Source organism: Anopheles merus, chromosome 2R (genome assembly GCF_017562075.2).
Source record: "Anopheles merus strain MAF chromosome 2R, AmerM5.1, whole genome shotgun sequence".
NCBI classification, from domain to species: Eukaryota; Metazoa; Arthropoda; class Insecta; order Diptera; family Culicidae; genus Anopheles; species Anopheles merus.
This window is the reverse complement of record NC_054082.1, coordinates 21,399,918-21,416,238: the sequence shown is the minus strand read 5'-3', so window position 1 is coordinate 21,416,238 and position 16,321 is coordinate 21,399,918. Positions and strand designations below refer to the sequence as shown.

Sequence of the window (16,321 nt, the reverse complement as noted above, 5' to 3'; positions counted from 1 at the left end):
ACGGAGGCACTGGGAAAACCGCATGCCTGTGTGTGTGTGTGTGTGTGTCGCCGTGTGTGCCGTCGCATCCGACGGAAAGGGTGGTGTCCTTCCGTCCTTCGTTAACAATTTCGCCAATGTGTTCTCGGTGTAGTCGAGCGTTTTCGCTTCGTATACAAAAGCGCGTTCAAACACACACACACACACACACATGTTCGCTGAGCAAACAGTTGAACCGAACCGCGCATCCTCCCGCGACTGGGTTTAAGGGACGGAAGCAGAGGGTTAGAGAGCAGACCCACGGAGAGGACACTTCAAACAAGCATGCCAATCGCTTCGTTCAATAAACTCACATACATTCACACACGTATACAAACACACGTACGGTGAGTGTGGGAGAGCAGCAGGTGTCCGAGGGCAGCTCTAACCCTTGCGCGAGTGGGATGGGGATGGTTGAGCAATGCCCTCCTCGTGTCACTCCTCCCTATCGGTTGTATATACTATCAAGCACGTCATTTTGACGCATTCGATATTCAATATCTATCTTTCCGGCTGCCTCACGGCGATGCGTCCCACTTGAAATGGAAAATTGATGACCGATCGTCGAGCGGCGCTGCTGGTGGGTCAGATCATGTGTCTGGGGTAGGGGGGGGGGTAGGAGGGGGTGGTCGGGATAGGGAGAAAAAATCCATTTAAGAAGCAAAAAAAACAGGAGAAAGTTTTCCACCCTCGGGAAACGAGCTGTTGCGTATCCTAGTCTCGCGTGTACATGTGCGAGGGGCGCGAGAATCATTCAAGGGCCGTGGGGAGGGGGGGGGGGAAGAAGGAGGAGAGGCTTGCAAATGTTTGGTTACTCCAGAGGGTGCAAATCTGGATGCCGAGAGAGGGGAAGGAGCTGGGTAGACCCGCTGGGTGGCGGCCCTCTCGGAGACTGATTGGAGCTGTGGGGCAAAGGTTTTGCGAAGGACAGGAGGCACTCGAGTGAGAGCGTCCGAAGAGAGGCATGGCAAGAAAGCAACAGCACAGGAAACACACACACACACACACACACTCAGACACACAGAGAAGGGGACGAGACGCTCCCCATGGGCCATGATGGGGGAGGGGATGAGCCCGGGCGCGTTAGCGTGCGATAACGTGTCGGAAGCTGTCCCGTGGGCAAGGTACGCCAAAACAGTCGGCAGTAAGTAGTGCATATATCTGTATGTGTGTGCTGTTTGCGGATGGGGGCGGGGAAGGGGGAGGGAGAGGGATAAAAGTTTACGATCTCAGTACGGTAAACTTTTCAAGCCGAAGGTTAGTTCATCCCCATTTCACGCGCGCGCGTGTGTGTGCATCTGTGTTTCAAGAGAAAACGTGTAGGGAAATGATGATCAGATTCGAAAAGTTGCGTACCTGCGGGCCAGGCAGCGAACGCTCACACACTGACGGTTGCAGTGAAAGTGTTCGTCCCGTACGCGACGGAACGTACGCGCCCTGGTACAGCGCCGCGCTGGGCCTCCATGACGTCGCCGCCGTTACCGTGAGGCGTCCGATGCTCTAAGCGACTGAAGCAAGCCCGAACAAACCCCTTCGCTGCCGTCTTGGCCAGCCTGCCGGGCCCCCGGGAACTACACCCGTTTGCGGCTGTCTGTCCCCTAGGTAGGTAGGTAAAAAAGAGAAAGAGAGCCAAAGAGGGAGTGAAAAAGAGATGAAGAGAACCTGCTCGTGTGTGTGTGGCATATGCGTGGTGAGATAATTTGCGTTAGATGGAGCGAGCGGCGCTTTGCGGGAGCAAAATTGCAAACCGAACGCTGTGGGACCGGAAGCGTAAGGTATGCCTGGTGGTGGTGGTGGCGTTCGGTTGGCGATACCGGAACGTGTATGAAGGGAAGGGAACAAAAGGCAACAGTATGAAAAAGAGCAGTTTAGCGGTTCCTCTCAAGCGGTCCAACAGGTCTCTCCGGTCGGTTGATGCTCAACTGCTAAAAAGGGGCCCACGGTACGGAAACATTCACCACCACCACCACCACCTCCACGAACATCACGCCAGTGCAGTGCGCTTGCACAAAGGGACCGGTGGGAGTGTGAACCTGTCTTAATTAATATTCTTATCAGGTATCGTTTTCGAATGCGGAGCAGCGTGTTTTTTATTCTACTTGTGTTTCCTTTTTTTTCTTTTTGGTTTGCTGGAAGGCGGACGCACAAAATTCTCGCTACTCGAGCACAGTGGGCCTTTTATTTGATCTCAGCTAGACGCACGGCCCATTACGAAATGGGAATTGAAATAGAGTGGAGAGGACAAAAAATAAACCAAAAACAACTGGCAATATTTTAACCATCAATACCCAGCAAGGCTGGTGCGGTGGTTATAAGAACCTTCTTCACCTTTTACAAAAAAAATACACACAGCTGTATGGACCAAATGGTTGTAATATGGTAGGAAATGTACCATGAATTGTAGACAAATTGTGTACGTCCTTTGTTATAGGAGAGATATTTTCAGTCATTTCGTAGCACATTGCAATCATTCACCAACGGCGGCCGGAACGTCGGATGTTACATTTGCCCGCATGATGGATGTTTACACGTTTCGCGGTGGGTTATGGTTGGTGCGTGACGACAACAGCAGTCGGTATGTTTGGAATGAAATCAAAATGAAAAACATAAGTTGAATTATTATATTGTTTATTCTTTCACGTATAATGATCTGTTAATAATTGATGCCATGGTTGGTGATGCCGATGGTTGGTTGTGATGCCGATGGTTGGTTGTGAACGTTGATCGTCAATATGCATGTGTACTAATTAGCAGCCACACTTGATCGCGCAATCATTTTAATGATTGCTATCATATATTTACTTTGCCAGAGTAAAGAATAATTTGCTGGTAGTTCGGTGTAATCCGTTCCTATTGTGCGCTGTGTTGCTTAATAATTATAACGTTAAAACGATAGTTTCCACCATCTGTACATGCGTAATGTGTACATTCTGGTACATGCCTGCCAACTTTTCACTTTAATTTATGGAAGCATTCTACAGCTTGAAGCATTCTTGCAGAAAACGTGTTTCTGCGTTTTACAACCGAAAAAAGAGCAAATTGTATTGATGCTATGCAATTCGAACCATTACTAAATATAGAACTGCACAGAACACGCTCGGACTGCCGAAGGACTGTGTCGGCACTTGTTCGTGAATTGCTTCGTAAAATTCATTGCACGGTGTTCATTCGCAGGGGAAGTTCGTTTGGGTGGTGTTAAAAAAACCGTTTATTTTTCTCTGTGCTTGTTCACCAATGGAGCAGCCTGGTTGATGATGTTTCAAAGCTGCAAGGAAATATCCGAGGAAATATTTCAAACCCGAGCACGAAAGCTTGCTATAAATTTCAAAAGCTTCGAAGGGATGTTTGAAACCTTTCTGCTAATATTTGATCCTTAAAATGAACAATCGTTACTATTTTTTTCATTAGTCTCGTAAAATGCGTTGCTTTACGTTTGATGTTCAGTAGAACGCTCGGGTATTTGTTTGCTAAGAATTAATTCTTCCTACTACTTGGCCGATACACCAATGAAATGAAAGCAGTTATGAAATATTTCAACGAAAAGTTGTTCTCCGCGTTATTCAAATTTCAAATGGAATATACAGGCGGTCCCCGAGATGCACGGTTAATGGGGACCGAAATCGGCCGCAAAATACCGCGTATCTCGAATTTCCGCGTAAGTCGAATCTTGTGATTTCCAGCCAAAATATCACTAATTTTCGTGCAATTTTGCAAGTAGGGGTGGTTTTATTTGGCCACTAAACTAATTATTTGATATGTTTCTAATGAATTTAACAGTTTTAAACATTTTGAAATGGTATTTAACATTCGATCAATACGGAAATTATTTGGTATTTCACAATGGATATGTCAAATCAGTACAATTTGCTCAAAGATCTGTCAGATTTGGAAAACCGCGTATCTCCGAATCCGCGTATAAGAGGTACCGTGTATCTCGGGGACCGCCTGTAATCCAATTCCTAACTTTAAAAAAATAATACAAAAATGAAGAAAAACCTTAAACATTGATTACAACATTTGTTGCTTTAATAATTATTGTAGATGTCGAGAAAATATAAATAATCGTTTCGATTTTTTGAATTTATAGTTGTTGCACAATCGACAACCATTGTGTTGATGTTCGGATGCAACCATCAAACGCACCAGTAGCATGTACATTGACCAGCACATTTTTGTTTACTTCATATATATATTATATATATATTATATAAAATCACATTTAGGGTTGTGCACAGTTCAAACAACGCTAACCGTGGAAATTGTTCTTACAAAATACTGTCATTTTCTTACATTCGCTAGTCTCTACCGTAAGCCCTATTTGGTGGAGGTTCAATAACAGCTACGACACATTGCTACACGACGATTTGACTGCAAGTTGATTGCTATTCCGCTGCCATCGGTAGGATCGGTAGGTGAACATGTTTTGTACGTTCCGTGGCGGGTGTGTGGGTTGGTGAAGGGATGAGGCATGCAACGGCCGGCTGGAAGAAGCAAGCTCCGACGCAGGGTTAGGGTGTTGGTGGGCTACCACCAACACCAAGCAAACTAGTACGAAGGAGTTGTGCGAATGTGGCCGGTTCTCTGCTTCTGAATGGATTCCGAAGCGTCATCGTTCGCTCAACAGTCATCATCCGTGATTTCGTAGCTGCCCCGAAAGTCACTCAGCGGGGTGGCCTGGGTGGTGGAGGGCGTGAGCAGCGACGAACCTTGCAGTGATATGGCCAGCGGTAGGGCGGACGGTGTGCACAGACTGATTGCGCCGCGGCTATCGGTTACCGAGCGATACCTTGGCGGCCGACCAGACCTGTGGAACGTGAACGAACATGTGAATGTTTGTGTGTGTGTGTGTGTGTGTGCGCGCAATACAAGCGTACGGCACTAATCAACTAGGCATCGCAAAACCTACCGTTCACATCGGCAGCGCAGCAAACGGATGAACGCCGCTCGGAAGGTTTTATTGAAGATCGTATAAATGATTGGATTTATCGTGGATGATACGTAGCCCAGCCACAGACAGATGCTGACGATCCGCTCCGGTACCTTCGCCTCCGGCCATGCGGCAAAGATGATGTTTAGGATGAAGAACGGCGCCCAGCAAAAGACAAAGGTAAAGAACACGAGCCCCAGAACCTGTGGAGTGTGCAAGAGATAGATGGAAGAGTAAGAAAGTGATAGATAGGAAATAGAGGAAAGAAAAAAAATACGTGGCCTAGTCCTAACTAATAATCCTTTGAAGTGGGCATTCGCTCGGTACGGTCTGCGCTTCGCGATAAAAATCGCATACAGACGTAGCATAAATCAATGCTTGACGGTACGTGGCAATAAATGTCGCTGATTGTACAGGCTCATTAAATTGATTGGTCGCAAACGTGGTGCGAACGTGGCTCGTCGCACCGTCAGGCACTGTCTGTGTTTGCCCATCCCATCCCGGGGCAGATAAGTAACGCCGTTTAGCTTAGCCTAATGTACTTCCTCCGGTCTTTCGGCGAACTTGGGCCACCGGAGCAGGAACTTTTAACGGGCGCACATTATTGCTCTTTACAGACAACTTTTACGCAACACTTCCTCGCACTTCTGTCTCCAACGTACACGGCTTATGGTTGCATGCGTGCGTGCGTGCGTGTGTGTGTGGTGGAAAACTTTTAAATTACTTTTTAATTTCACACAATCTTTCGGTGCGGTGCGGGGTGGAGATTCGTGAGAATAAATTGAGGTGTTTGGTGCCGCACGTACAGAATGTTTCAGAAGTAATTGTTTGAGCAGAGTCGGCAGCTCGTGTGGTGATGTATGTTGAAGGTAAAGGAGGATCATTGTATGCCGGGCGCACAATGGCAAGATCAAAGTGCTCATACCGGCTCTCGTAATCGTTGTGCATGTTGTGCGCTAACATACTACGTGAGAAGCACCATGGTATACTGTACAGCGTTACCAAGACACTAATTTACTCAGAACGTTTAATGAACGAAAGATAAATAAAAACTGTAGTGTTTACCATGGCTCAAGATTTTGTTAGCTTACTACAACATCGTGGCCACTGTCGCTGATGCATTCGCAGTTTGGGAAAGATTTGGAAGGATCTTTGCATTTATCGGCCGTTGGCATTAATATCAAACGGAATTTTAAATATAATCCCGAGAAGAAACTTCGCTTTTGGCGCAAATAGTTTCTATAATTAGGTATTTTCCTACACTCTGGAGCACTGGGAAAACATTTACGAAATAAGATATTGCAACTAGTTTTGATTCGATTGTTCGAGAGGCTACTTTATTCGTAGCCAATGCAACATTTGACTGCCTTTCATTCGATGCATTTGGATTCGTCAGTACAGGTTTCCGCTTATAGGATAACATTAATTCCACCCGTCAATCTGGACTTCCGTTCATTCGGGCTCACAGAAACGCTGCTTACACATGCAGGGAAACATTTCACGTTTAAAAATTTATTCAATTTTATTGAAGTGAAAATTCAATCTATTAAATATGAAAATCAGCACAAGAAAGAAAAACAACACAGCCAGCACTCGATGCGTTGCCGCATAGCGTACAAGTGCCGTTCAGAATATTAAGCATCGCAAATCAAGTTATTTTTTGTGTGCACGGTTCGGTGAAGCTGGTTTTGGAAGTGTGCCACCAGGCATAAGTTTTTAGTTTAATTGCAATCGCTAACTTTTTGCAGCTACCGAGCAGAAGTTTGCTCTCTGCTGCATGATTGCATGAACCATGGTACTCACAAGCGGAAGAAAAGCTGCCTGCTGCTGGTTGGGCCGGCTTTGTTTCACTTTTAGACACGTACATAATATCTAAATGAGATAGTTTAAGTAAAACAAATTTTTGCACTTTTTTGAGAGTTGTACTCTAGACGAGCATTATTGTTACAGCTGTCCGCTACAGTATCGGGGTTGCTCACTCGAACTGGCCAATCAATTGGTCAAATGAAAAATCGAATGTTTTGGGATTGTAATAAATATTACAACCACAATTACAATATTACAACATGTAAAGTTTTGCTACTGTGTCTGGCGTGATATGGACGTGAAGTGATTCAAATCTCATCTGCAACAGGTTTTTTGTTCACTATTTCTGACACATTGACGTAATCTGTCACTGCGAAAATGAATAATGAACGCACGATTCTGTGTAAAAGAGTGTCCAGAAAGTATGTAAACTTTATCTGATGAGGAAAACGGTGTGGCAAACTTCGGATAAATAAGTCCATTTGCAGCTTTATTGAGTGGCATGAACTAGAAATATCTGTAAACTCTGGATCTGGACTGGATGACGACAAAAAAGCATCTCATGCTTACTAATACTTTCCCAGCATTAACACCACAGCTTTTCCATCTGGCTTGGTTTGTGCTGTGCCATTTAACTTTGTGAATATTTCCCTCCTTTTTTGTGAACAAATTACATCATGGCATGAGCTCACGCACACACACACACGCGCACATACCCACACACACACAAAAGGCGCAACCGGAAACTGAGGAGAAAATTTATGGCACAAACTTGATTTGCGTGAAGCTGCGGCACGGAAACGAAATGAAAAATAAAGGAAAGAAAAAATAACTTCAAAACCGGTGACAATTTTTCAATTCTTTCCTGACCACTGTCTACGGACACCTCTTCCCTTCGCCAAGCCCATCACCATCCTATTTTGCAAGAGTTACTATCTCAGCGCCTCTCGCTGTCCACCTTCATTAGGTGTTGGTCTCTTGCGAAGTTTGGTTTGGCATGCCAGCCCGAAGTATCAAACGTCCGTGCCGGGGAGTTTTTGCATTGTGCACTGTTTACTTCTACTTTTGTCGCCCTTTGCGACGTGGCCCAGTGCTGGGCCGAATGGTGGATACCGGTGAATTAACGAGAAAGTGGACTGTTGCCTCTCATTAATTTTGTGCTAGTTTTCAACAGATATGACAGCGGTGCCGTGTGGCAGGAAACACCCCCTATCCCGGTGGCCAGTTTAGTCCTCCGTAATAAAGAGGCATTTTTGCTGAAGAGTGTGCTGAAAAGGATTCGATTTTCCTCTTCCGTCGGTGTTTGCAAAACTCATTTCCCTCAATCCCAGAGGGCAAAGTTCCGTTCTGTTCTGTTTGATTTTGCAAAGCATCCTCATCGACGCGGTGCACGTAGTAGCAGTAGAAACGGGGCAAAGTGTTCATCCAGCATGGTTAGAACTTGCTACTTAAAGTGGGTGCCGTAATGTCATTTCGTCACCTGCAGGCTGCAAATGAATGTCATAATGAAGAGTTAAAAATCGCGCGCAGAGGCAGTGTTACAGTGAACCATTTACCAGAACCGGAGAGAGAGAGAGACAGACCGAGAGAAAGAGTGGATGTTGGTCAACCCATTTAGCACCTTGGCGGCAGCATCCTTCAACCCCTTTCCCCCCCCCCCCCTCTCTACACACTATTCAGCCGGCGGACCGGAAGCGTGTTCGCGAGCCGCGTCCCATTACCCTTTCACTACCCCCCAACTGGCCTGCCTTACCTTGGTGGCCTTCTGCTCGGTGGCGACCGCGTTCGCCGACAGGTTGGTGCGCTTTTTGCTGCCGAGAAACTTCAGATTGAAATTTATCGCCGGCGTCGGTACGCTGTTCAGGTGTATCCGGAAGGAGCAGAACTTTTGGCGCCTCGTTTCCCGCTCGATGCTGTCCGGCGTTTGCGTGCCCTGGTCGCACACGGTTCGCGACCGCTTGCCCGCCATCGTGCGGTTGCCGCCGTTGCTGTAGCCCAGGTGCGGGTGCGACATGCTGCCTTTGATTGAGCTCATTCTGCTTCGGGTTGGCCGTGGTCCGTGGGGGGAGGTTTTTTTTTTGCCAGCGGAATGGAAGGAGAGAGAAAAAAGCAAAGTGAGGATGAAAAAGGAAGAGCAACATTACGCGAGCATAATTGAGCGAGAGTTAACGTTATTAACGCCCTTTGGTGCGGTATAAAAGGTTGGCTGCAGCGTGAAGCTGAGCTGAGGGTTGCTTTCGCTTATTATGATTGGAACAAAAGTGGACCATTTTCGCTTTGCTGTTGCTGACAGTTTAGTGGATACCTGGGTAGCAAATGTATGTATTCCTCTTGTCTGGCAAGATTAATAAAAAAACAGAAATGTAGCACGAAGATGCAATCGAATCGCAACACGGGGCAATATTTTCCAACTGCACTGGCAATGACAATAGTGGACTTACTTTTTCAACTTTTAGAGCGATCAAATTTCTGAATGGAAATGAAAAAAAGCACTCCACACTCCCACACTGCAACTGTTCTCTTTCAGCATACATCAATGAGAAAGGGAATGGAAAATCTCATCCCAGTGGATACGAGTTGCAAACTAAAGCGAAAAAGGAAAAAAAAAAAACAGTTCGATTTTCTACAATGTTCATCGTTTACAGCACTGTTTTTTTTTTTGAGTGCCCGTTTTAGTATCTGCGTAATACGTAGCCTTCAACCGTTGGCGGTGTCGATAGCGAAATCCTTCCATTGTGATAGAATGTCGAATCGTTGAGCGATGGACTGTGCAGGAGGGTCGAAACACTACGAAAAACTCGAAACACAAGCGTGGTAGCTGTGCATAAAGGGGCAGCCAACTGTCAGCATTTCCATTCCGTGGTTGAGATGCTTGAAATGGTTCAAAGCACCAGAGTGTCCACTGCGCTGCACTGTGTGTGTGTGTGTGTGTGTGTGTGTGTGTGTGTGTGTGTGTGTGTGTGTGTGTGTGTGTGTGTGTGTGTGTGTGTGTGTGTAAGGAGGGGTGGTGGAATAGAATGACGGAAACTTTTCCTTGAGCTGGCGCCACGTAACGCGAACGCAAAGTCTGGCCATCTGCGACCTTTCTCACTCGGATGCTGCGGAATTATTGAGCACTCGACCCTAGCAGTGGCAGGCAGCCAATACTTTGTAATGGAAGGACAATGGCGGACTGCTGGTGCGATCTTTGCATCGAGCGTTACAGACCTCGGATCGGGCCGGTCCATAAGGTACGGCATTTCACAAATTGAATCAGCTTGTACTGCTGGTGTTGCTTTTATACGTGCTGCTTGGTTGCGCGTTTAATGTGTTTATCTTTCCCAATGAAACTGCATCACTTTGAGCCTTGTGGGAACTGCAAGAAGAAGCAAATCCTACCAAGTTTGAGCTTAAACATGATGTACTGTGGTTGATGTAGTGTAGAATAGGTTTATCTGATAATGGCAGCCCGCCGGCGAGTGTTACGATAATGTGTTTAATTGGAACTATACATATTGCAAAAAAAAAAATGTACATACAGGCCTAACTGATGTACTACTGCATCAGTGAAGATTTCAATAGAACATTTCAAACACTATTCTATCCGTCCATTTAATTGGTCGCCTGTTCGCCAGTGACAATAGCGCGAGACTCGCTGCGCACATACATACCTGTCCATTTTGCCGGTCCCAGCGGTGGTGCCGTGCCATCGCCAGGGCAGTGCACTGTGCCCGGCCGCCACCGATGGCAGCGAGGACGGTGGCGACGAATCGTGCTGCCCGTACGCCGGCTGCTTATTGTTATTGACGGTGAATTTCCTCATCTCGACCGCTTTGTTGGAAGTGGACGAGCCATCACTTTGAGAGTTATTGGAGTGTTTGGAGGATGCCAAGCGGCCTCCCAGTCTGTGGACGAGTCAAATACAGTGCAGCTGGTCAAGCGGCATGCCAGGCGGTGTGCGAAACGCTCCCATACCTTCGAAATAGCTCACCCTCCGGATGCTGCTCGAGAAAGCGTGCCTTCTTGCGGAGCAGCTGCACGGTCAGCGCGTACGTCACCACCATCATCACCATGGGGATGTAGAAGGCGACCAGCGAGCCAAACACGAAGAAGGCCCGATTGTTGATGACACACTCGTTCGGGCCGGGCATGATGTTGTTCTGGTTGATCATACCTATCCCAATTCCGATTGGAAACATGATATCATCGCCGCTTTGGGCAAAATTATGGTACGTGTCGATGCGTGTGAGACTACTCACCTAGCACGGTTATCGAGCTGGAGACCAGCATCGCCAGCAGCCACACCAGCGCGATCTTGATGCCCGTCAAGCGCTTCGTTGAATGGTGCCGACTGCCGAGCGGATTCCGGATCCCCAGGTAGCGACCGAGACTGATGAAGCACATGTGCAGGATGCTCGCCGAGCAGGCTAGCACGTCGCACGTTACGTAGATATTGCACCACGTGACGCCGAACGGCCAGTAGCCTGAAATAGTCAATCAATTGGCTTGTTAGTTTGAATCATGGAGATGTAAGAAGCATGTGAATATGTAATGGGTAGATACATGAATGTTAGAAGTACTACTAGTGGTGGCAGTACTCTGAAATACGTTACGTAAGACTAATTTAAAGTAAATAAGTTATTTATGATACAGCAAAATGTTTTCTTTAGAGGAGTAAAAGGGTTTAGAGGTTTAAAAATTAAATGATGCCATTCCGATACGTAGCGGGAAGTGAAGAGTCCTCTCCGGCAGAGTCAGCTCGAGTGAAATTGAACGTAAATTTGTGGGATTTTCTGCTATATTTTATTAAAAACGAATTATTGTACACCGAAATCATAAAAAAAATCAACTACGCAACTACTTATACTTTGAAACATGTAGGAATGACGAATTTAATGCATTTCCTTGTGATTTTCCGCTTTGTTCCCGGTGAAAAACTAACGTTCAACTAATACTAATACGACAAAGAAACAAGTTACATCGCAAGACAGTCAATAAATAGGAAATTTTTCATATATTTGTTGCATTGTATGGTATTATTTCTTCTTCTTCTTCTTCTTTGGCTCAACAACCGATGCCGGGTCAAGGCCTACCAACCCACTTGTGGGGTTGGCTTTCAGTGACTTATTGATTTCCCCCCATAGCAGGATAGTCAGTCCTACGTATGGCGGCACGGTCTATTTGGGGCTTGAACCCATGACGGGCATGTTATTAAGTCGTACGAGTTGACGACTGTACCATGAGACCGGCTAAATGGTATTATTTATTCAGGAAATAATTGGACGAGTGAAGTTGCCTTATAATGTTGTGCTTTTGGTATAAAATCTATTTCAGTTGCTTTAGGTTGAAATGTGCATACACCGTATTGCTTCGAAGTACGGACACTTAAGATTTTTTTGACATTCAATATTTTGTAACTAATTCAATTTTAATCGGTCTGTATAGCTCCCTTTACTAAAGCAATCCTTTTTGCAAACCTTGAAACACAAAAATTTTGAATTATTTTACCAATAACATTGAAAAAAATCATAAAATTACAACGATTTTTTATTTATTTTCCGGACAGTTTCGAGCTCATGTTTCAAATTATGGACGTTTTGATTCAAATTCCAAACAGCCTCTAAATTTCGTCTGTAATCTTTATATTTACACGCACACTACACCTTTTTAGTTTTTAACTTGCTTAAAGTTTCAAACATCCAATTATGAGAGAAGAGATTTCCTTCTAAACCAACAGAAGGACGTTCTTAAAAACAGCGGGGTTTGGGTGCTGTTTTGACGTTGTACTCGTAGATGATTAGACTCTAAGAACGGGTACGCGAATTGACGGGCTTATCCATACGGCCATTGAACCAAATGTCACATAGATCTTAAAATATCGTTGTTTTCTTGTTGTTATACGATTAACCACAATTTTCATCCGGAATTAAAAACAAGAAAGCAAATCTTGCTTTGAATTTCGCACAAAATTAAATGATTCAATGAAATTCAGAGCACAATATTATCCACAATAGATTCCGATGTATTTCAATGCACTTGGACGCGATTAATAAGATTTGAAGATATTAAAAAAAAATACATTGCGAATGTCCGGAATTTGAAGCTGTCCATAAATTTATTTATAACTGGTATTTAGCTTCTTGTCATTTTAAATTCATTAAACTATATCTGTACCACTAAACTAGCTTCAATAAATTTCTGTATTTACCCTACCAATATTATACATTTATTCTGTACTGTCCAATTTTGAACCAAATTTTTTAAATATCTGCTCCTTGTTACTTTTTGTACTTGCATGTGTCTAATTGCTCTATCTCATTCGGTCCCGCTCTATCACAATCAATTAGTCACGGATAGCCAAACCTACAACTGATAAAGGTAGACCTACAACGTTTTTTTTCTGCACCAAAAGAAGAAGAAGAGTGATAATATGTTGGTTAAATATTCATATTGAAGTCGCAGCAATTCCTAGAAGTTTTTACACAAAAGGTTTCGTAACACAACTGAGCATGATTACAAGGTGAAACCAATGTATTCATAATCCCTTTAACATTCCATCGCATCAATCAGCCCACGTCAATCACACTCATGTTTAGATATTCATTTCAATAAACTGTTGTTTTTGTTGATATATTGAATAAAGAAGTCCCTCGTATGGCGTTCTGTCAGCACATGCAAGGCTCCGCCCAGCGCAAACAAGCAACCCCACCACCACTGCCGGCAGCCGAAACCGTAGCTAGAAAAGGGAACACCCGAAATCACTGCCGTGCGTTTGTGTGACAGATCGGTCTTCATTTATATGCACTGACCCGCATTAATAGCGATGAATCTCCGAGCGAGCGAGCGACCGGGTGAGCCAGATTGGAGCACATTCACGCACTTAACCTACCTCCTGCTCTGCCACACTCTCCGCCGTCGCTTCGACCGCACGCAGGCACGCAGGTGTTGTTGTATCCCACACGGCCCACGCGCGATGGAAGACGTCACGGCAACACGTGAACCCGTCGGCCACGGCCACTCTCAAACAACTAACGTGCGAGCAGTTGATTAATGTAGCCCATAATCTGCTCCAACGGCATAACTTTCTGCAAAACTCCCGCGTGCGAGCGTGCCTGCGGCATGACAATGCCGAAAGCATGTGGACGGGCGCCCTGATCCCCTGGCGGTTATGATGCCGTAGCCATTTTTCGGGCGTATCACTTTTTTCGCCTTACTCCGGGAAGGTGTAATGTGTGAGTAAGTGTGTGTGTGTGTGTGGCTGAGTGTTTTTTTGTTGCTTGTTTGTCAAAATCTGTGTCTCGCTGTCCCTGTTCGGGGTTGGGTGACCGTAGCTGGCTCCCGACGCACGGGGTTGAACATTTGAAATAGTAAATTGTACCATCGGGACCGCACTCGTTGGGTTGTTTGGTTTATCTGGCGCGTATGTACATGTCACTCGGTAAATGGGTATGTGTAACCGTGAAGCCAAACAGCTGAGAGAAAGTAAAAGAAAACATCCATAATTTTTCGCACAGTTTTCGTGTTCCGTGTGCTAGCAAAAATGCTTTTACCGGAGAAGCAGATGATTCGTCCGCAACCCACAGCCCATTCATCACCGGTTAGCACAACCAGTGCCAGATTTATTTGACACACACACACATACACTTAGAGCAACACAACCACAAACTCACCCAGCAAAGGAGCAAAGCGAGCAGTCGGGTTTTTGGGAATGAATTCTTTCAAACCTTAACCGTTACCATCGTACGGGCGGCAAACGAATGCTGCTACGCTACGAAAAACACAACAGCCGAGCATGGGTGCGCGGTGGACGAAACATAATTGGGACGGTGGAAGGTGGAGGCTGCTGTTTTCGGGCCCCGGTCGACGCGGAGGTGCAGTTACGGTTGCAACAGTGCTTGAACCGCGCACCGCCTTTCGCTAAAGTGAATGCGAGCGGATCCCACAATCCCCATTCGAAACGTGATATAAATAATGGCGCATAGGAGAAAATGCCACTGGCCGCCATAAATCTTTCGCTCGCAGAAGTAACGACCACCGTTACCCACCTACCCATGAAGCGATGGCAGCAGCAGCATCATCATCATCATCACCATCCCGTCCATCCCGTTACGCGCGGGTTGCGTGTGCCGGGAGTGCGGTACGGAAGTTGCCAAGCTAGCATAACCCTGCCCGCTAACGCCATTTTGAATGTGGCATCAAACGGAAGCTTTCGCTTTCTTCCTGTCCGGTGCGGTACTGGGCGCCTCCATCGAGGTGTAGCACGACCCGCGGTTGATGCAGCGGGGCTAAGGGATGGCCTCGAACCCGGCCTGTTGCCATTCTCTTTCTTGCTCCCAATGGTTGGATTTACAATTCAATTCACATTTTTTCCCATTACACGCACTTACACACACACAGCGCAGCAAAAGAGTTCGCGTCACTTGATGCTGCTTTTTTTTGTTGCCAGAAGTGCTAGAAAGTCGTGCGCTACACTGTGTGTTATTGTGTAAATGTTTTGCCCTGCTTGCCGTACCACCCGGCGCCATCTTTCAGCCTCCCTTGCTGCGATCACAAAACTTTGACGGTATGTTTTTTTACATTCACACAGCTGCGCATTTGGCCGTGGGAATGTGGAGGGACTTAGTTTTGTGTAGCACAACAAAAGCCAATGTAAGGTACGGAGGAAAAGAGACAAAAGCAAACCAACCCGAGCACGTGGCCCGAAAGTTGCAAACCAGTTAGTTTCGGTGCACGGGCTCGGGTGGACCGTGGGTGGTAGAGCTAAAAAAAAATAGGATACACAGACGAGAAACATCCAAAAACACCAACAATCCCGGGGGTCGACGTTTCTTGCACAAACTAACGGAGCGCATAAGGGCGCTAACAACAAAAAGCTAACATTTTCTTTCATCAAATGAAACGAAAGAGAGAGAGAGAGAGCGAGAGAGAGAGAGAGAGAGAGAGAGAGAGAGAGAGAAAAAGTTGAAATAGAGCGACTCTCGGGGCAGTGTGGAAAAACAATCGTGGGAATTGTGGCGATAGCTTGTTTTGAATAACCAGGGGATATTTTTTGCCGACCAGTTTTGTCGTTAGGCTGCCATTTCAGAGAGATAAACAAAAAACAAACCGCACACCGACCGTGTGGTGAAATTGAACGGATTTATACACAGCAGTAAACTGTCACCGACCTGAAATGGACGTCCACCAGTGGAAGCTTAAAACGGTGTGTGTGTGAGAGTGTTGGGACGGTTATCTATAGAAAGAATGTGCTTTTCCCCCGGTTGTACGATTGATTGATATCCGTTCTAAATGGTCCATGAATAGAAATGTGGAAACACCCTGGCACGATCCCGCGGTGGGTGGGAGCAGGCCGACAAATGGGTCGAGCGAGGGATACACCTCCCCTCCCCCATGGTAGTAGGCCATGATTTACCGGCGCACCAATTCCACACGGGAAAGTACCCACTCGGGCGAACCGGGCGTACATCAAAGCCGTCGCCACTAATGATGATTTGTATCTAGTGGACGCGCGGGAATATTGGCCACTCGAATGCCGACCAAACGAGCCTGCCTGGATGCCATCTTCGGAAACCGAACAGGGAAAGCAATAAA

The 16,321-nt window shown here is 46.0% G+C and overlaps 1 protein-coding gene across 4 annotated transcripts in view; it reads right to left on the bottom strand.

Moving 5' to 3' along the window:
• Positions 1-4,193: 4,193 nt before the first annotated feature.
• Positions 4,194-16,321, bottom strand: part of LOC121589212 (D(2) dopamine receptor) — a 29,388-nt gene continuing 17,260 nt past the window's right edge. For 2 of the 4 annotated variants that reach the window (XM_041907943.1, XM_041907944.1), the window contains exons 3-8: positions 10,990-11,214; positions 10,706-10,904; positions 10,402-10,635; positions 8,505-8,790; positions 4,925-5,148; positions 4,194-4,822 (exon numbers count right to left, since the gene is read on the bottom strand). In XM_041907943.1, coding sequence (XP_041763877.1) covers positions 4,636-4,822; positions 4,925-5,148; positions 8,505-8,790; positions 10,402-10,635; positions 10,706-10,904; positions 10,990-11,214 — 1,355 coding nt within the window. In that variant the 3' untranslated portion in view covers positions 4,194-4,635. Of the gene's footprint in view, positions 4,823-4,920; positions 5,149-8,504; positions 8,791-10,401; positions 10,636-10,705; positions 10,905-10,989; positions 11,215-16,321 lie in introns of those variants that run through there. The other 2 variants (XM_041907945.1, XM_041907946.1) reach the window with 2 other exon arrangements.